General features: G+C 38.5%; 2 protein-coding genes across 5 annotated transcripts in view; one reads left to right on the top strand and one right to left on the bottom strand.

The window, feature by feature from the left end:
- The window catches only part of LOC112617260 (interleukin-1 receptor-associated kinase 4), a 33,940-nt gene extending 33,617 nt beyond the window's left edge, over nucleotides 1-323 (bottom strand). The window contains exon 1 of the mRNA XM_025374001.1: nucleotides 275-323. The gene's annotated coding sequence lies outside the window, so the exon portion shown is untranslated. The remainder of the gene's footprint in view (nucleotides 1-274) is intronic.
- Nucleotides 324-472: 149 nt separating this feature from the next.
- The window catches only part of LOC112617276 (pseudouridylate synthase 7 homolog-like protein), a 31,012-nt gene continuing 10,911 nt past the window's right edge, over nucleotides 473-20,573 (top strand). Inside the window, exons 1-5 of one of the 4 annotated variants that reach the window (XM_025374023.1) lie at nucleotides 473-560; nucleotides 4,013-4,938; nucleotides 9,925-10,084; nucleotides 12,576-12,768; nucleotides 16,576-16,674. In XM_025374023.1, coding sequence (XP_025229808.1) covers nucleotides 541-560; nucleotides 4,013-4,938; nucleotides 9,925-10,084; nucleotides 12,576-12,768; nucleotides 16,576-16,674 — 1,398 coding nt within the window. In that variant the 5' untranslated portion in view covers nucleotides 473-540. Of the gene's footprint in view, nucleotides 598-4,012; nucleotides 4,939-9,924; nucleotides 10,085-12,575; nucleotides 12,769-16,575; nucleotides 16,675-20,573 lie in introns of all 4 variants that reach the window. The other 3 variants (XM_025374025.1, XM_025374024.1, XM_025374026.1) reach the window with 3 other exon arrangements.

Here is a 20,573-nt window from a genome sequence, read left to right as displayed (position 1 = left end):
TCCGACTGCGCCCCAGAACAGCTGAGTGATGTCCCTCCAAGCCTCAGGCTCTTTCTCAGGGCCGACGAACTTCTTGATTCCCGGGGACCTACCCAAGTCTTTCTTCTGGAGTAAGCTCTGTCCACGGAACCCACTTCCTCTCTAACTTTTCTCACGGATGATAGAGATTTCCGTTCCGCAACCTACCACAGCAACCCTGGGGCAGAGGTGCCAAGACCTGGAAGCGGACCTCGGACGACCTTTGACCGAGGCATGAAGGCGGGGAATGCCTTACCTGCCCGGGAGCGGGCTGCTGAAGCCAGCGACAGAAGAACCAGCCGAACCAGGAAGCGCCGCGGAGGGGCGGGGCCAACCCGGCAGGCCCCTCCCCACTTCCCCGATGGCTTCATCTTGGCGCCTTCAGGCGGCTACACAAAGTGAGAAACTCCGTGTCTTGCGTAGGGCGCATCTTTACGTGGGCGCCTGCCCCTTTAATTACGCCCCTGTCGGAGGCTGAAACGCTTAAGGCTTCCGGGCATGCGCACAGCGTTGTGCAAATGAATGCTTGCCACTGAACCGAGGTAGATCGGGTCGAGCTTCTTGCGCGATGGTGGGCTTGTATGCGGGGGGGTGACGAGATTGGCATTGAACGATCCATACCCTTTGCTCCCAAAGAAGGGTGACCTGGGCTAGGGTCGCGCCTTTGGACAGGCAGAGTTAGGGGAGGGAGAAGAAACAGGTAGAGTTGCTGGCCTTGTCGGGGACACTTTTGGACGTGCTGGAGGGCAGCGACGCCCTAGTTCTGCGAAGTTAAGTAGCTTCTGCAGGACTGGGTTCAGTATCTCTAATACCTTCTCAGGATCCCTCTTCAGCCAACGAATTCCTCACACGGGCCAAGCAAACTACTCCCCCCCGGCCCCCCCGCCCCCGGCACCCCGCTCCACACTGTCATGAGCAGTCTCTGTTGAATGGGAACACTGCACCTTCAGGCTTAACGCCATGTGGGCTCCTTTGCTGCCCTCCGGTTCGGTTCCACTCTTTTACCAGAATGCTGGAATTACATTCTCCCCAAGTTTCCCTACCTGTTTCACTTGCTTAGAATGTCTATCTTTCTCCATTTTTCTGGGAGAAAGAAAAGATTATTCTTTCAGAGCCAATCCCTACAGCTATGTTCTTGACCATGCTGTTTTGTTTTTCAACTCCTCTAACTGTTACTCCGTCGGATACATCCTGCTCATTTCCATCAGAATCATCTTACTAAAGCCTGTTTTGGGATTGTGTCCCTTTTCTATTCAAACACTAACAGCCATCCATTGACCACCGAATAGATTCTAAGTCCTTGTCAGGGCATTCAACATCTTCCATAATCTGGTACGAACTCAGCTGCATTTTCCAGCACAGTACTCTCCCTGCCTCCCCATCCCCACTGCTCTGTATCTGGACTGTTTGTTTTTCTCTCACACGTTGCATGTTTTGTTTGTACATTACTTGTGAGGTCACTGCCTCATTTCTATCTCTTGAACTATTGGAGGACTTAGATGGCCACTTCTTGCATTATGCCTCTCCTAATTATCTTCCACTTCACTCCTACAGCACTTATTTTGTACTAGCTTTTTCATTTATTTAACAATAGTATTTATTGCAGACCTACCATGTGCTTGACACTGTTCAAAATATGGGATCATCAGTAGTAAATAAGGCAGACAAGCTTACTCCTCACGTGGAACTAACATTCTCTTTGGAGGAGATAAACAATAAATAATAAAGAAAAACTTTACCTAGAACTGCTATGCAGAAAATTAAATAGGGTTTTGTGAAAGAATCACTTGCTGGGCGCGGTGGCTCACGCCGGTAATCCCAGCACTTTGGAAGGCAGAGGCGGGTGGATCACAAGGTCAGGAGTTTGGGACCAGCCTGGCCAGTATGGTGAAAACCCGTCTCTACTAAAAAAATACAAAAATTAGCCAGGCGTGGTGGCGCGTCCCTGTAGTCCCAGCTGCTCCGGAGGCTGAGACAGGAGAATCGCTTGAACTCGGGAGGCAGAGGTTGCAGTGAGCCGAGATCGCGCCACTGCACTCCAGTCCGGAGACAGAGTGAGACTTTGTGTCAAAAAAAAAATCACTTGCAGGTTCCTGTAGATTATTGGCCAGGAAAAACTTCTCTGAGGGCATGAATCCTAAAAGATGCAGCTATATGGTTGGGGAGGGAACAATTTAGACAACAGGAACAGTTAGCACAAAAGTACTAAAGAAGGCCAGAGTAGCTGGAGTATAGTGGGTAATGGGGGTAAAGGTACAAAATTTTGGAAAATAAACAGGGTACCTAATCTTAGACGTCCTTGGAAGCCAGGGTAAGTAATTTGGATTGTATTGCAAATGTGATTAGAGGGTTTTAAACTGGATTGTGATATGATTTAATTTACCTTTTAAGACACCATTCTGGCTGGTTTGTGGGCTAGTTGTAGAAGCAGGAGTTAGGGGCCTTCACAACAACTAAAACTTTTTGGAATGGAAGTATTAAAGTAGGTGTGATGAAGGACAGTGGGAGTGATAAAAATCAGATGCTTAAGGTTAATGCAGTTTTTGGAGATGAGAAAGTCAAAGTTATGACCATGACAGTGGATGACCAAGATGAAGTAGAGGTGTGAGGTTGAGGTTGAGATTGAGGACTTGAGGGTCCAAGACATTGAATGGATGATCCATATAGATGATCATGAAAATCATGTTGCATAAGAAGGTAGTGAGCCAGAGATCAGTGAATGAAGCAGAGTTGTCTGGGGATCCGAGAGAGTATGACAGCAGATGGTAAAGCCCAATAGCAGGCTCTTCAAAAGAATTGGTTTTTTGGAAGTAGTAGAGGAAGAAATGGCTTGCAAGGAACAGTAACAAACGTAGAACAATATTTACAGCCTCCAGGTCCTAAGGTAGATGGGTGGGAAAGAAAAAATAGCCCTCACTTGAGAGGACTAAGGAAGAAGCAGCCTGAAAAAATAGCCAGCTTTCAATTAGGGCAAGAAAGTGAGGGAACTGTACAGGAAATTAAGTAATTAAGGAAAATAAATATATCTTATATTTTCCTTAGGAAATTAGGATATGGAGAATTTGTTGTGATTTCTATATGGCATGATTGAAAGGATTGAGAAGGGATGTGATTTGCTAAATTGGTTCAGAATAGTAGAATACATTATAGATATGAGATGATGGTCCAGATGATGATAAATTACTTGGAGAATGTGGGTAAACACAGAACTCAGTAGTAGGGGGGCCCCTGGGCAATTTATCTTTCCTGCAGCTCCATATCGTATGGTAGCCATGGGTTTGTGTGAAAGGTGAGAGATCAGAGTACTATTCTCTTGCGTAGTGTTCCCAGGAAGCTCTGTAAGGTTTCTTCAGTCTGATGCCAATGATATAGTTAGAACTTTCCTCTGGGTCAACCTTGAAAGCTTCTATTTGTCCTAATGGGGGCATTAGAGAAGGCCCAGGACTGACTTAATCCTACCTTGAAATAAAATCAAATCACAAATTTGTATTTATAACTTCATTTACCCATCAGTTTTCCTATTGTCTTCTTGTCACCTCTCCTGTCACTAACCACTAATAATGTAAGAAAACTTAGCCACATATTCTCTGGAATTAGCTGGAGATTTTAGACTCCAGGAATGAAATTTGGACAAATCTTTGTTTTATAGTCCTGTGTTCTCACCTCTTCTTGTGGGCCTACAAATGATATTTTTAAGATAAACTTAAAATTGACTCATTTTAATCCTGGATAATAGGTACAAATCTGGAGTGAGTGAAGATACAAGTTAACAAATCTTTAGCTATACCAGAAATAGTTTGCCTATTATTTCAGCTTGGTATAGGAGAGTCAAAGTACACAGGATGTACATATAGTTATAAATTCACGATGCCATTTAAGAAGACTCAGGATTAAAAGAGAGACAGAATTAACTAAATCCTGCAAACCTATTCCTATCTGGTCATCCATAATTTCTCTTTCTGTTAACTAACCACCTCTTTGTTTTGTTTTTTAGGCATTATTATAGAAGAATGGAAGAAGATACAGATTATAGAATCAGGTTTAGTTCTTTGTGTTTCTTTAATGATCATATTGGATTTCATGGCACTATAAAAAGCTCACCAAGTGACTTTATTGTTATTGAAATTGATGAACAGGGACAGTTAGTTAATAAGACCATCAATGAGCCTATTTTCAAGATTAGTGAAATACAACCTGAGCCAAATAATTTTCCCAAAAAAACAAAACTAGATCTCCAAAATCTGTCCTTTGAAGATGGAAGAAACCAAGAAGTTAATACTTTGGTTAAGTACACTGATGGTGACCAAAATCATCCGTCTGGTTCAGAAAAGGAAGATACTATCAGTGATGGAACTTCCAAATGTGAAGAAAAAGCTGATGTTTTAAGCTCCTTTTTAGATGAAAAAACTCATGAGTTACTGAATAATTTTGCCTGTGATATAAAAGAGAAGTGGCTTTCTGAAACAGAGCTAATTGGACTACCTCTTGAATTCTCAATAGGCAGAATCCTTGACAAAAACCAGAGGGCTAGTTTACATAGTGCCATTAGGCAGAAATTTCCATTTTTAATAACTGTAGGAAAAAACAGTGAAATTGTTGTAAAACCAAATCTTGAGTATAAAGAACTTTGTCATTTGGTATCTGAAGAGGAAGCATTTGACTTTTTTAAATATTTGGATGCGAAGAAAGAAAATTCCAAATTTACCTTTAAACCTGATGCAAACAAAGACCACAGAAAAGCTGTCCACCATTTTGTCAACAAAAAGTTTGGAAACCTTGTGGAAACCAAATCTTTTTCTGAAATGAATTGCAGTACTGGTAATCCGAATGTGGTGATAACAGTAAGATTTCGGGAAAAAGCACACAAGCGTGGGAAAAGGCCTCTTCCTGAATGCCAAGAAGGGAATGTTATTTATACAGGTAATTTAATAAATAATCATCCATTTTCTTGGATAAACTTAGTTAAATTTAAAATTGTGAAAATGAATTGAATAGACTTGGCTAGAGAGATTGCAAAGAATACATGCTTTACCTTTAGGGAGGGGAACTGCTGATAAGCAATTTAAGCAACTCTAGGAATTCTTATTTATTCTGTTACTTACTGGAAGATGATAAAACCTTTGAAATTACACTGAATTTAAAAATTAGCCTTACTGATAACCTAGGCATTTATATTAGACTATTCACAAATGTCTAAAGTTGAATCAGTTGGTTTGTGTTTAATAAGTTTTATTGAAGGTAAATCTTGATTTCATATTTTGGAAGTAATCTCAATTAAAATTAAGTTTTTAGAGATAAGAAGAATATATTTACTGTGCTTGGGAAAGTGAAGAGATACTTTGTAATCCAAAACAAATTATATTTCCCTACCTTGGGTAGGGAACCTGAAAACTTGGTCCTGCTGGTCATCTAGACAAGATGTTCTGAAACTTTAGCATGCATATAATCATCAAAAGGTCTTGTTAAAACAGATTTCACAGCCCCATTCTCAGTTTCTGATTCTGGGGCTTTCACAAATTTCCAGACTCTTTTTTCCCTGGTCTGCTACATTTTGAGAATCACTGTTTTAGGGTCTGTGTTTAATTCCCAGGGTGGCTGGAACTGATGAATTCTCACTATAAAAGTCCAGCTGACTAGGTTTCACTGGCCTCAATTCCTCTTGAAGGATGGGAACTGTTTCAGATGATCATATTTAATAAATTAGAGTTTGAACCTTGGAACTATGTGGGTTTGATTTGATATTATGACTTTTAGTTCACAAAAAGACTTATGAAATTTTTAATGTCTTTAAGATTTGATTTCATAAATGTGAAAATGGGAAGAATAATACCATGGGCAAGTTACTTAATAATTCATAACTTTTGGTTGTACTTGAAAAATGGGGTAATAGGAAAGCCTGACATACAATTATATTCTAAGGATTAAATGAAATAATGAGGCCGGGCGCGGTGGCTCAAGCCTGTAATCCCAGCACTTTGGGAGGCCGAGACAGGTGGATCACGAGGTCAGGAGATCGAGACCGTCCTGGCTAACACGGTGAAACCCCGTCTCTACTAAAAAATACAAAAAAAAAAAACTAGCCGGGCAAGGTGGCGGGCGCCTGTAGTCCCAGCTACTCGGGAGGCTGAGGCAGGAGAATGGCGTGAACCCGGGAGGTGGAGCTTGCAGTGAGCTGAGATCCGGCCACTGCACTCCAGCCTGGGCAACAGAGTGAGACTCCGTCTCAAAAAAAAAAAAAAAAAAAAAAATAGAAATAATGAAATTGTTTACTATGTAATAGTTACTTAATATTAGGCATATAGTAAGTGTTAACAGATATATCCATTTTGAAGGAAAAACAACACTAGCTTTACACGTAGAAAGAGGAATTGCTGGTGAGTGATTTAAGCAGCTCTAGGAATTTTTATTTATCTTATACTACTTGAAATTCTAACAATATTAATTTGGGTTAATGAGTAAAAAAATTATAGAACTTTATATATTAGTTTAAATTCGTTTTTCTAAAGTTGTGAATAGTTGGAGGCATATGTTAAAAGGAGTGATGGTTCAAAAAACCTTTTATTTTTTATTTTAAATTATGTTAAAATATACATAACATAAAGTGTACCATCTTAATCATTTTTAAGTATCAGTGGCATTGAGGACATTCACATTGTTGTACATCTATCACCTCCATTCATCTCCAGAATTTTTTCACCATCCCAAACTAAAACTCCATATTTATTAAACAATCCCTCCTCCTCTCCAGCTCTGAAAAATGGGAACTACCATTTTTCATTCTGTCTGTACGGATTAGACAGCTCTAGGTATCTCATAGAAGTGGAATCATACAGTATTTGTCTTTTTGTAATGGGCTTATTTCACTTAGTATGTTTTTGACATTCATCCTTGTTGTAGCACGTGTTAGAATTTCCTTCCCTTTTAAGGCTGAATAATACCCCATGGTAGGTGTATGCCACATTTTGTTTACCCATTCGTCTGCCAGTGGATGGGATATAATGGTCAATAAAGCACACATGATATTTGCTTTGGAAGCATTCAGCCTTGGAACTTGGAAAGAATTTGAGGGAGAATGTGGATGTGAGATGACTTCTGAGGCTACGTCACGAAAGTATTACACTTCTTGTCATGTTCTTGGATTGCTCATTCTGGGGAAAGCTAGCTACTGTACTGTGAGGATACTCAAACAGCCCTTTTAACAGGAACTATAGCTTCATGCCGATAGCCAGTACCAACCTTCCAGCCATGTGAATGAGCCCCCTTTGGAAATGGATCCTCCACGTTCTTTCAGGCTTTTAAATAACTGCAGCCCTAGCCACATCTAACTGCATGCAACCTCAGGAGAGCCTGAACTAGAATCACCAAACCAAAGTGTTCTTGAAGTCCTGATCCACAGAAACTATAGGCAATACATGAATATTGTAAGCCACTAAGATTTGAGGTGACTTGTTACATAACAATAAATAATACATAGCATTTAACCCTGGACATGCACAAATTACTGATCAGCAACAAACTCAAGGAACCACTTATGTAGATTTCTGGAACTCCTCTACAAAGCTTTGTCTTACTCTCCCTGTGAATTCTCTTTGTCTTACTCTCCCTGTGAATTCCAGCCCACTCAGCCTTCCTGAATTCCAATATCTACCCTCTTAACTCAGCAGAACTCCTGTGCTCTACCTGGATTCTGTCTGTGCTATGTTCCAGAATGTACTTCTAGGCAAAAAATTAGAGTATTTTAGGACTCCTCTCATTTTTCTTTTCTTTTCTTTTAGATTACAGTTTTGTGGTACTTATTCTCCAGTCTCTAAAAATGGCTGTTTCATATATTTTGTTCAGTTTTCTATTTGTTTACAGTGGGAGGTCATCTGGTATCAGTTATCCCAACATGGCTCAAAGTGCAAGTCTCTAAAATTGAATTTTAAAATTCAGTATAATTGACTTTCTTTTTAAATATGTAATTGTTCCAAGTAATTAAGAAAATGTTATAAATCTTATACATTAAACTTATACATTTAGTGAGCCTTAAGATTTTGTAAATGTTCCCATTTTGCTTACTAACTTAAATAAGATTCAATGTAAAAAGACGAATGTAAATCAATTAAATATTTTAAATTGGAACTACAAGTTTCATTCTCTTAAACATTCAAGTGCATAAACTTTTATGTAGATACAGATTAATATTAACACAATATCATGGATTTGATCCTCTTAAATATATTTCTATACTAAATTCTAAATCTTTATGGGTGAAAAAAATGCTTATCCACCTAGGCTACTATCAGCAACAAACTGATATCTCAAACAAGTTGGGAATTTCTTTTAAATTGCTGAACTTTTTGAATGACATGTCCAAAATTGTCAGGGCGAACGGCTGCTGCCGTTGGACCTTCAAGAATGCATAGAAGTAAGACAAATAATAAATGGAAGGAACATATTTTATTTTACAATTTTTATTTTAGTTTCAGGGGTACATGTGCAGGTTTGTTACAAGGGTATATTGTGTGATGCTGAGATTTGGGATAGATTGAACCCATCACCCAGGTAGTGAGCATAGTACCCAATAGGTAGTTTTTCAGCCCTATGCCCTCCCTCCCTCCTACCTCTTATATACCCCAGTGTCTGTTGTTTCCATTTTTATGTACATGTGTACCCAGTGTTTAGCTCCTACTTATAAGTGAGAACATGCAGCATTTGGTTTTCCGTTCCTTTGTTAATTCACTTAGGATAACGGCCTCTAGCTGCATCCATGTTGCTGCAAAGGGCATGATTTTGTTCTTTTTTGCTGTGTAGTATTTCATGGTGTGTATGTACCACTTTTTTTTTCTTTGAGACAGGGTCTCACTCTTTCACCCAGGCTGGAGTGCAGTGGCACCATAGTGGCTTGCTACAGCCTCAACCTCCTAGGCTCAAGCAGTCTTCCCACCTCAGCCTCCTGGGTAGCTGTGATGATAGGTATGTGCTACCACACCTAGCTAACTTTTTAATTTTTCGTAGAGATGGGGTCTCCATATGTTGCTCGGTCTGGTCTTAGATTGTTTGCTCTTGGAATCTTTCTGCCTCAGCCTCCCAGAGTGCTGTGATTACAGGCATCATCTACTGTACCCAGCCACATTTTCTTTATTGAATCCACTGTTGTTGGGCACTTAGGTTAATTCCATATCTTTATATTCTGAATAGTGCTGCAATGAACACACAAGGGGAACTCATGTTTTAGAGGACTGAAATGTACGAAAATACAAAACTGTTGAAGGCTCTAGTTAATCCAGGGATTACAAGAAGTTCTCTGTGGCAGGGTTATAGGATATATGAAGGGAAGTGGTACACTTGGAGACTGGAAAGGTAGATTTGGGCCAGATATGAATACCAAATTAAGGAATTTGGATTTTTTTTGCCTGTAAGCCTTCAATGAGCCAACCAACAGTTTAAAAATAACAGCTGAAATCGATCATGCTGATTTTATATTTTCATTAAAAAATACTCCTTACAGCTGGGTACGGTGGCTCACTCCTGTAATCCCAGCACTTTGGGAGGCAGAGGTGGGTGGATCACGAGGCCAAGAGATCGAGACCATCCTGGCCAACATGGGGAAACCCCATTCCTACTAAAAATACGAAAATGAGCTGGGCGTGGTGGCATTTGCCTGTAGTCCCAGGTACTGGGGAAGCTGAGGCAGGAGAATTGCTGGAACCCGGGAGGCGGAGGAGTGAGCCTAGATCACGCCCCTGGACTCCAGCCTGGTGACAGAGTGAGACTTCGTCAAAAACAAAACAAAACAAAACAAAACAAAAAAAACCCAACTCCTTACATTAATAGTTCGATTCATTATACTAATCTGTTAACTAAGAATGTAATTGATATATGGTAGCTGCTTTTTTTGTGATCTAAGATTTTTTTTTGTTTCAGCTTTTACCCTACGAAAGGAAAACCTGGAAATGTTTGAAGCAATTGGTTTTTTAGCTATCAAACTTGGTGTTATTCCTTCGGATTTTAGTTATGCAGGCCTTAAAGACAAGAAAGCCATCACCTATCAAGCAATGGTTGTTAGAAAAGTGACTCCAGAGAGGTAATAAGATATTACTTTATAAGACTGAACTTTGGTCGGGCGCAGTGGCTCACGCCTGTAATCCCAGCACTTTGAGAGGCCAAGGTGGGCGAATCACGAAGTCAGGAGATCGGTACCATCCTGGCTAATACGGTGAAACCCCGTCTCTACTAAAAATACAAAAAATTAATTAGCCGGGCGTGGTGGCGGGCACCTGTATTCCCAGCTACTCGGGAGGCTGAGGCAGAATGGCGTGAACCTGGGAGGCAAAGCTTGCAGTGAACCGAGATCGCGCCACTGCACTCCAGCTTGCGTCTCAAAAAAAAAAAAAAAAAAAAAAAAAACCAGACTGAATTTTACTTTCATACTTCATCCAATAAATACGTATAAGATCAAAAGCTCTGAATAATACTGGGAGCATATTAACCTCACTATTAATATTCACCAATTACATACTTATTGAACAGCACATTCTGTATTCATAATTGTCTTCTAAATAGAGATATGTCTTAAGTTTACATTGAAAATATAGGAAGTTTTAGAATGGAAACTTTGAGAAGTGGAAGATTTGAATTGTCTAAATTGTTTCTAAACATCCTGTACTGTATTCAAATATGCATTTATATTCAGAAAAGCACCTTATAAATCATGTTTTCCTAATTAATTATATTATGCCTTTATTATCATAGATCCTTACATTTAAAATCCTTGTTAAATGAATGTAAAGTACTCAAATTTAGCCTCCGTCAGCTTAATCAAATTTTATGCATTTTTTTGTAACTATAAAAGACATATATTTATTGTGGAAATAGAAAAAAGTTTTTTAAAAATGAAGTTACTAGTAAGCCTGCTACTCAGAAATAACTACAACAGGCTGGGCATGATGGCTCACGCTTGTACTCCCAGCACTTTGAGAGACTGAGGCGGGCGGATCACTGGAGGTTAGGAGTTGGCCTGGCCAAAATGGCGAAACCCCCTCTCTACCAAAAATATAAAAAATTAGCCGGATGTAGTGGCATGTGTCTGTAATCCCAGCTACTTGGGAGGCTGAGGCAGGTGAATTGCTTGAACTGGGAGGTGGGAGTTGCAGTGAGCGGGTTTCATGCCACTGCACTCCAGCCTGGGCCGCAGAGTGAGACTCTGTCTCAAAAAAATAAATAAAAATAAAAATAAATAACTGCAATAACATTTTTCTCTATTTCTTTCTAGACCCTTTTCAGAGACTACATCACACAGAAACTTTTTTTTATTATTTATTATTTATTATTTTTTTGAGATGGAGTTTCACCCATGTTGCCCAGGCTGGAGTGCAGTGGCCGGATCTCAGCTCATTGCAAGCTCTGCCTCCCAGGTTCACGCCATTCTCCTGCCTCAGGCTCCCGAGTAGCTGGGACTACAGGCGCCCGCCACCTTGCCCGGCTAATTTTTTTTTGTATTTTTAGTAGAGACGGGGTTTCACCGTGTTAGCCAGGATGGTCTCGATCTCCTGACCTTGTGATCCACCCGTCTCGGCCTCCCAAAGTGCTGGGATTACAGGCTTGAGCCACCGCGCCCGGCCTAATTTCCTTAAGATAAACTTCAAAACGTGAAAAATTGGGTCAAAATTCAGCCTAATTAATGTAATATCAATATGTTAATTCTTAGTTAACACATGTGTAAGTATCCACTATATGCAAGTAGACTCTTCTGAGTGCTTCTAAGCTCTTATATGGGGGACAAAAAAAAAAAAAAAAAGTATTTGAGTTTGCTTTTGTGGTCGAGAAGTGCAGGATAGGGCAGAAAGAAGGACTTTAGATGTTAAAATGTATTTAAGATGAAAGCTCCCCTCTTAGAAGGAGAGATTACTTTAAATTAGCTTATGAGTCTGGAATTTTAATTACACTTCAAGTAATAGTAAAATTTTAGCAGATTCAGAAAACTGGAGATATATTTGTGGGGCAGTAAACTCAATAGTCTGTCACATATATAATTCCTGTAAGGAGTATGGAAACTATGGCTATAAAGGAAATTTTATATCAGCCGTTATAGGGTCATACAAGTTACTCTAAAAATATTGAAAATATTAATTCTTTAGATGTTGGGAAAAATTGAAAGTTTGTGTAAGGAAGTAGTCAGAGCAGAATTTCAGGAAAATCCTCTGGTGCCAGTGATTTTTCTTGGTAATGTTGGGGAAAGAGACTGAGAAGGAAAGGAGCAGAGTTGGGGACAGGAAGATTGGGAGAACTGCTAGGAGGTTCTGTCACTCAAGCTAAGAAGTTAGAAGGCCTACATAGGAAGAATGATAATGTTAGTAATATATGTTCAAGTTTTTAAAATAATTCTGTTAATGTAATCCTATAATAATGGGTATTAAGCACACATTTGGTGAAATAACATAAACTTTAGAATATGCTAAAAAATTTGTATTAGTATTCTCATAAGGTGTTGCTTGGCTACTGCCATTTAAAACCTTATTTTAAAGTAATTTTTAAATGTAAAATTTAACTGACTTTATATGATTTATTACTTACAGGTTGAAAAATATTGAAAAAGAAATTGAAAAGAAAAGAATGAATGTCTTTAATATTCGGTCTGTAGATGATTCCCTGAGACTTGGTCAGCTCAAAGGAAATCACTTTGATATTGTGATTAGAAATTTAAAAAAACAAATAAATGATTCTGCAAACCTGAGAGAGAGAGTTATGGAAGCAATAGAAAATGTTAAGGTAAGAAAACTTAATTTTAAAAGAGTATCCAGGGAAATCTTCATAGTCTCTTTCTCTACATTGAGGCAAGAGGGGAATCTTCTTTTTCTTTTGTACCTTTTTATGGGATTTTTAAACACGATAATTATTTTTTAAAGTGATAAATAAGGCCATTTGGCTTATATTTTACTTTCAGCTTGATACATTTTTGTATTTAAACAAAACAAAATATGTAAACATGATTTTAAAAATGCAGGATATGGCATCCTTCAGAGAAGAGGGGACAATCTACATTCATAAGAGATTTTTTAAAGCATCTGCTATATAGAGCAGTATTTAGTCAGGGGAATTTATTTTTTGGAAATTTTGATGTATACACATTATAAATCATACACACTGTATTAGTCCATTCTCACATTGCTAAGTAAGGACATACCTGAGACTGATTAATTTATGAAGGAGAGAGGTTCAGTTGACTCACAGTTCAGCATGGCTGGGGAGGCCTCAGGAAACTTATAATCATGGTGGAAAGGGAAGCAAACACATCCTTCTTCCTATGGTGGCAGGAAGGAGAAGTGCCAAGCAAAGGAGGAAAAGCCCCTTATAAAACCATCAAATATTGTGAGAACTCACTCACTATCATGAGAATAGCATGGGAGTAACAGTCTCTATGATTCAGTCCCACTGGGTCTCTCCCATGCCACGTGGGGATTATGGAAACTAAAATTCAAGATGAGATTTGGGTGGGAACACAGCCAAACCATATCATAAACTTTATGTTTTATGGTAAAAAATTACTTAGCATAAGTTTCTAAATGACATTTTCCAGACATTTAAATATACACATACAACGATAGCCTTCAAGACCAAATCATCTGAGATCATCTAGACATCAGCAAAGTTTATACTCTAATGGGCCAGATAATAAATATTTTTGACCTTTTAGACATATAGTTCCTCTTGCAACTAATCTACTGCCATTGTATGGAAGCAGCCACAGACAATATATAAGTGAACAAACATGGCTGTGTTCCAATAAAACTTTGTTTACAAAAACAGGTGTTGGACTAGGTTTCATTTGTGGGCTGTAGTAGTTTGCTAACTCCTGATGTAGATGAGTAGTTCTCAACCTGAGGAGCTTTCAAAAAGTTTCACCCATTGTTCTCTACTCCTGAACCAATTAAAAAAGAACATTTGGGGATGCAGGTTGGGCATTAATACTTATTTTTAAAAAACTTCTTAGGTGACTCTACTTTAGAGCCAATACCGAGAAACACTGATTCAAGTTTCTGACCACAAAGACCTTTTTACACAGTTTTATACCTCTCCAACAGGAAAACAAGCAAACAAAAGCTGGTTATTTATCTGCCTTGTAGTTAGGAAAATATCTTCCAACTAAAGATCTTTTAAATCCAGCACTTTCATCTGTATATGGAAGTTATCTGATTGTATACTCATTATATGTTGTGTTAGTTCGTTCTCATGCTGCTATGAAGAAATACCCGAGACTGGGCAATTTATAAAGAAAAGTGGTTTAATTGACTCACAGTTCCATGTAGGTGGGGAGGCCTCAGGAAACTTACAATCATGGCAGAAGGCACCTCTTCACAGGGTGACAGGAGAGAGAATGAATGCCAGCAGGGGAAATGCCAGATACTTATAAAATGATCAGATCTCGTGAGAACTCACTATCATGAGAACAGCATGGGGGAAAACCGACCCCATATTCAATTACTTCCCACCGGGTCCTTCCCATGACATGTGGGGATTGTGGGGATTACAATTCAAGATGAAATTTGGTGAGGACACAGCCAAACCATATCATATGTTATTTTACCTTTGTTTTCCTTGACCCACCTAAAATTCTACTTTTTTTTCCTCAAAAACTCTTACTAAAATGATATATTTTTAAAAAGATAGAAGTTTCTTTGAACTCTGATAGCATTTATTACCTGTCTTTCATTTGTTATGTATGAATATACAGCTGCCTATTACAAAATTCCCATTAGAAACAATCTTAGTTTTAGCGAACTTCCATTGGTTCTCATGATGTGAGAAAGGAATTGAGAAACCCTGAAAATAAGTCTTTGAAGTTTTGTTTCAAGGGGTTATATCTCTGTTATAAACCTTTTGTTATATCTAATTACTTTGAAGGGTTACTTTAAAACTCTTCTGGTTATTCTAGGACATTATCTGATGTTATTTTTTCAAATTTGAAATAATTAAAAATATTTATGAGATTTAATTAAGGGAGTACTTATTTTATCTGCGGTTAATTTTTTTTTTTTTTTGAGACGGAGTCTCACTCTGTTGCCCAGGCTAGAGTGCAGTGGCGCGATCTTGGCTTACTGCAAGCGCCACCTCCTGGGTTCAAGCCATTCTCCTGCTTCAGCCTCCCGAGTAGCTGGGACTGCAGGCGCCCACCACCATGCCTGGCTAATTTTTTGTATTTTTAGTAGAGACGGGGTTTCACCATGTTAGCCAGGATGGTCTCCATCACCTGACCTCGTGATCCGTCCGCCTTGGCCTCCCAAAGTGCTGGGATTACAGGAGTGAGCCACCGTGCCCGAACTGCAATTAATTTTTTAAATGACATGAGATAATGACATGCTTTTGTACCATGCTGACAACAAATTGGCTCAGCATCTTTTACTAAAAAATTCTTGAGTTGGTATTCAATAATAATTGTTGACTGAATAAATGCATACTCTCCTCATGAAGTAAGTGGGGAGGACTCTTTTGTGTTTCAAGAAATTGTCTGGGCCTGGTATTTTCTTTCTGAGCACATGTTTAATGACTGACCAATTTCTTTAATGGTTGCAGTAGTATATTACAGTTTTCTATTTCTTCTGAGTAATGTGACAGCTTTAAAACATGGCCTGAAGGGTTCACCTCCATCAAGAAGTGAAGTTTGTATTCCTCCCTTGGAATACAGGGAGGAATACCTGTTCCAGGTGCTGGAACAGCTGGACCAGTAGAGTACTGCTGAAGTGGCTCCATTGTTTCAGGTCAGCCTTTAAGAAACTGAGATGAACTAAAGAACAAACAGTTATGTAGAAAAGTGCCAGGATGTGTGGGGTTTGAAAGTAAGCCTGTTCTTGACTCCCTACATCTCCAGACAGCTGAAGAGTCTCAAAATAAGAAAGAGAGCGTCAGGGCCGGGCGCGGTGGCTCAAGCCTGTAATCCCAGCACTTTGGGAGGCTGAGACGGGTGGATCACGAGGTCAGGAGATCGAGACCATCCTGGCTAACACGGTGAAACCCCGTCTCTACTAAAAAATACAAAAAACTAGCCGGGCGTGGTGGCGGGTGCCTGTAGTCCCAGCTACTTGGGAGGCTGAGGCAGGAGAATGGCGTGAACCCGGGAGGCGGAGCTTGCAGTGAGCTGAGATCCGGCCATTGCACTCCAGCCTGGGCGGCAGAGCAAGACTCCGTCTCAAAAAAAAAAAAAAAAAAAAAAAAAAAAGAGCGTCAGGATAGGGATCAGATCTGGGTACTAGGTGACCAACTCATTTTGGATGCCCAGACCTTTTCTGGCTCTAGCACTGAAAATCTCACATCCCAGGAAACCCCTCAGTAACATGAATGGAAAGCTGACATATTTTTGAAGTTTTCTTCACTGGTTTTATGTTCTAACTTCTAATTCTGTGTTTTCTTTCCTATTCTTTAATTGCGCAGCATTTCTCAGACTATTTGGTCCCTATGTGCATAATGCTGATTACAGAGTTCTTCTATTAAAATAGTTACAAAGAGAAAAATTCAATTGTGTATTTTGACATGTAATTGTACTTATATACTCTTAATTTGTTGATTATTTTGTATACATAGAAAAAAGGCTTTGTGAATTACTATGGACCACAGAGATTTGGGAAGGGAAGGAAAGTTCACACAGACCAAATTGGACTAGCTTTGCTGAAGAATGAAATGGTATGGATTTTGGAAAATGTAATCTTATCTGTTTCTGTCAATTATACTTACTACATAATCCAGCTCCTTGCTTTCTTAACTCTAGCTTATAAATGTATGTAAACACACACATACCAAATATATTACATCACTGAACATTTAGTGAGCTGCTGCTATGTCCTTGGTATCACATTACAAGAAAGCCAACTGTGTGAGTGTCCTTGTGGTTAGTACATATTTGAGATTTGACACAGAAATGACTATCACTTTCCAATTTTAGTGAACTGAATAGAAGATACAGAGGAAATTTTGACCCTACAATCCCAGAAATCAGATACCAGATCATATAAAAGATAGGAATCTACATAAGTCCAGAGACTGAAAGGGAGCAGCAAATTTGAAAACAAAATCTGACTAGTTCAAAATGAAACTAAAAATGCATGTTACAACTAAGAAGCTGCATTTGCTGAAATATTAAAAGCATATGTGTGTATATCTACTTTTAATTTATATTCTTTATATATAATTACATATTTTTACACTAAAATGGAATGCACATAATGGAGGAAAACTACAAAACTATAAAAATTATATATTTGAACAAGTGCAAGATTATTCTTATGATAGTATCTTGTTCACTCACCTGTGTTCTAATATGGTTTCTTGAGTGGAAGAGAAGGAAACAGTAAAAGATTTTGTGAGAAACATGATGCATAGAACATCATCTTACATATCAAATAATGTTCAGAGCTGATGATTTAGACCACATCTGCAAATCTATAGGTAGTTCTGGGTTTCACATTTCAAAGGAGATTTTAGCAACTGGAATATAACTGATATGATAAAGAGTCTAGAAATGTTTACCTCAGCAGTGGTTCTTTAGTCTAGAAAACTCTGAAAATTAACTTGTAAAATGTTTAAAATTTTGTCATACAGAAGAAGAACTTAATAGTTTGGGGCCTGTTGGATGCAGCATATGTTCTACTTGAGTTCTGCCATTTGTCACCTGTGTTACTATAGGTACTTAACTTTTCCAAGTTGCTTAACTTTTCCAAGCCTCAGTTTCCTTATCTGTAAAATGGAGATAGCATGTATGTCACAAGATTTTTCTGAGAATCAAATGAAAGAACTTTTGTAAAGGCAGCTAGTACGGTGCCAGACAAGTGTCCATAGATGGGATGGGCTAGATATTTAAGGGACTTGTAGTCCAGCATAAAAGACTTTTTCTTAACAATTGTTCAAATAACTGGAATGTCCTGTTTCTCATGACATTTAAGCAAAAGCTAGATGGCTACCCCTCTACCTCTTTCAAACCTCATATTGCATGCTCTTGAATTTTTAAAAACTTTTGCTTTAGTAGTAATAATTATTGCCATGTAACAAATTACCCCAATACATAGTGGTTGAAGACAACAAGCATTTATTATCTCAATTTCTGAGAGTCGGGAATTTGGGAGCAGCTTAGCTGAGCGGCTCTGGATCAGGGTCTCTTGTGAGGCTGCAGTCACACAATCGGCCCCGGTGTGTAGTCTCTGAAGACTTGACCAAGATGGAGGATCTGCTCCTAAGCTCATGCTCGTGGTTGTTGGCAGGAGACTTTATTTTCTTGCTTTAAGACTATTCGTGGCATGGCTTCTCCTAGAGAGATAAGTCCAAGAATGCAAAGGAGAGAGAGAGAGACACAACAGATACCGCAGTGTCTTTTATAACCTAGTCTCAGAAGTGGCATACTTTTACTTCTTCTGTCTTCTGGCCACACAGATCCACCCTGATAAGTGTTTGAGAGGACTACATCACGTGTGAAGACCAAGTGATGGAGAGCATTGAGGGCCATCTTAGAGGCTGATTCTTGCAGCTAAAAAGCTGTCTCTTCTTTCCTTTGCCTGAAGCACTCCCTCCCCAACGTGTATATTCTTTAGGTCTCAGTTTAAATATTCTCATTCTACTCCCCAAGAAAAAGTGAATTCCTCTTATTTTGTGATCCTGTATCATCTTGGGCTTCCCATCTTAAGTTTTATTATATTTTATTGTTATTGCTTATTTAATTTTGTCAGTAGGCAGAAAGTTTTAGTTGGACAGAGACCATGACTCTTTTACTCAATGCTCTGTCCCTAATACCGTATGCAGTACCTAGCGCGTGGCAGATACCTAATAATATTTGTTTGAATAAATGAATACTCTAAAGGAAAATTGAGTGGGAAATTGGGTCAAATGACCTATTTAAAATTCTTTCCTACTCTAAGACATGTGCTTTAGAAATAAATCCCAGGGCTAAAGACAGTGACAAAATAAGTGAACTAGTAGATACTATTTAAAAAGAAAGGAACATCTTTTAATCTATTTAGGATTTAAAATAAAATATTAAATTTGGCAACTTTTTCATTAAGATTTTGGCAATTATTTTTAAGTCCAAAGAATTCAGGAAATTGAGAGCACAAATGAAATTAAGGGCTTGCCTTTCCCCTCTGCTTGCTACTTTCCTATTTTTGTCATGTGTGTTGGTCAGGTCTGAAATTGATGTTATTGTTTTACCCTTGTGTTCTTAGCTCAATAATAGAGATAAAGCATGACAGAAGTCTAGGTTGTCTGTCAGTTGCCAATGACAATAGAATTTATGCTGTGTACTTACTTTGATAGTACTCTCGATATAACCTCTTCTCCAATTTTATGTCTCTCTTTATCTTTTGTCTTATGAATCCTTTTTGGTTTTAAGGGAGAACTATCTTTTGTATTTCCAATATCCTTTTCTTCTTCAAGGACTTCTAAGTCTTGAGAAATAAAAAAGCCAGTTAAGATATCTGTGCTGAGGTGGGCAGTTCACAAGGTCAGGAGTTCGAGACCAGCCTGGCCAATATGGTAAAACCCATCTCTACTAAAAATATAAAAATTAGCTGGGTGTGGTGGCAGGTGCCTGTAGTCCCAGCTACCCGGAAGGCTGAGGCAGGAGAATAGCTTGAACCCAGGAGGCAGAGGTTGCAGTGAGCCAAGATCGCACCACTGTACTCCAGCCTGGGCAACAGAGCAAGACTCCGTCTCAAAAAAACAAACAAAAAAAGGATATTTGTGGCTGTGAAACGAGTGAAACATAACTTTAATTCATTTGATCCTAACCTGAAAGTTATAGCTGTGTTTTCTTCGGAAACTTCTGAACCTTCTTTTTTTAATGTTTTCTTTCTGAGCTATTTTCTTTACTTCTGCTCTGGGAGCGAGGCATTCTACATCTTCAGAGCTACTTCTTTTCCTCTTCCCTTTTCTGACTCAGGTAAGTTGGATACCTAAAATCTTTGTTGTTGTTTTTTTTTTCTTTGCGGGTTGCTTTTGGGGTTCACTAATTTCTACTTCTGAGCCCTCAGAGTGGTTCTTGATCTTTTTACTTTACAGCTGCCTGCATTTCTTGTGTCCATGTTTAATTCTTTGACCTGGACATTGTCTTGCTTTTTCATTTGCCCTTTTATTTTGTTTATTTTTCTTTTTTCTTCTGTAACAATACATTGGTTTAATTTTACTTCTGCTCCAGCCATTTAAATATTAAATATTTTCAAATACATCTATTTAAATATTAAACAAATATTTAACATTTATTTTTAGGCCAGAAGGGGCTCAATTTTCACTGTCTTAGGAAATATGTTAGGTTTTCTTGGTGCTTCTTCAGGTGGGTTGTTAAGAACCTGAAATGAATTCAAAAAAGTTTTACTATTTATAATACTTTCTAATTTTTTTGCTTTTGGAAACAGTTTAAAAATAGGGGTTTAATACATTTAGCCTAAGCTTTTCAGAATTCTTACACCTTACTAAGAATGTCAATACATTTTAACCTTAATATTTAAAAAAAATGACAAAAGTGGAATTATGGAAGTGATAGGGAAATGCTTTTTTCAGTCCATAATATTTTAAACCTATATATAAAGTTATTTCATGCA

This window comes from Theropithecus gelada, unplaced genomic scaffold (genome assembly GCF_003255815.1).
Source record: "Theropithecus gelada isolate Dixy unplaced genomic scaffold, Tgel_1.0 HiC_scaffold_15987, whole genome shotgun sequence".
Lineage (NCBI taxonomy): Eukaryota > Metazoa > Chordata > Mammalia > Primates > Cercopithecidae > Theropithecus > Theropithecus gelada.
The sequence above is the reverse complement of the archived record's forward strand: the minus strand, read 5'-3'. Positions and strand labels throughout refer to the sequence as shown.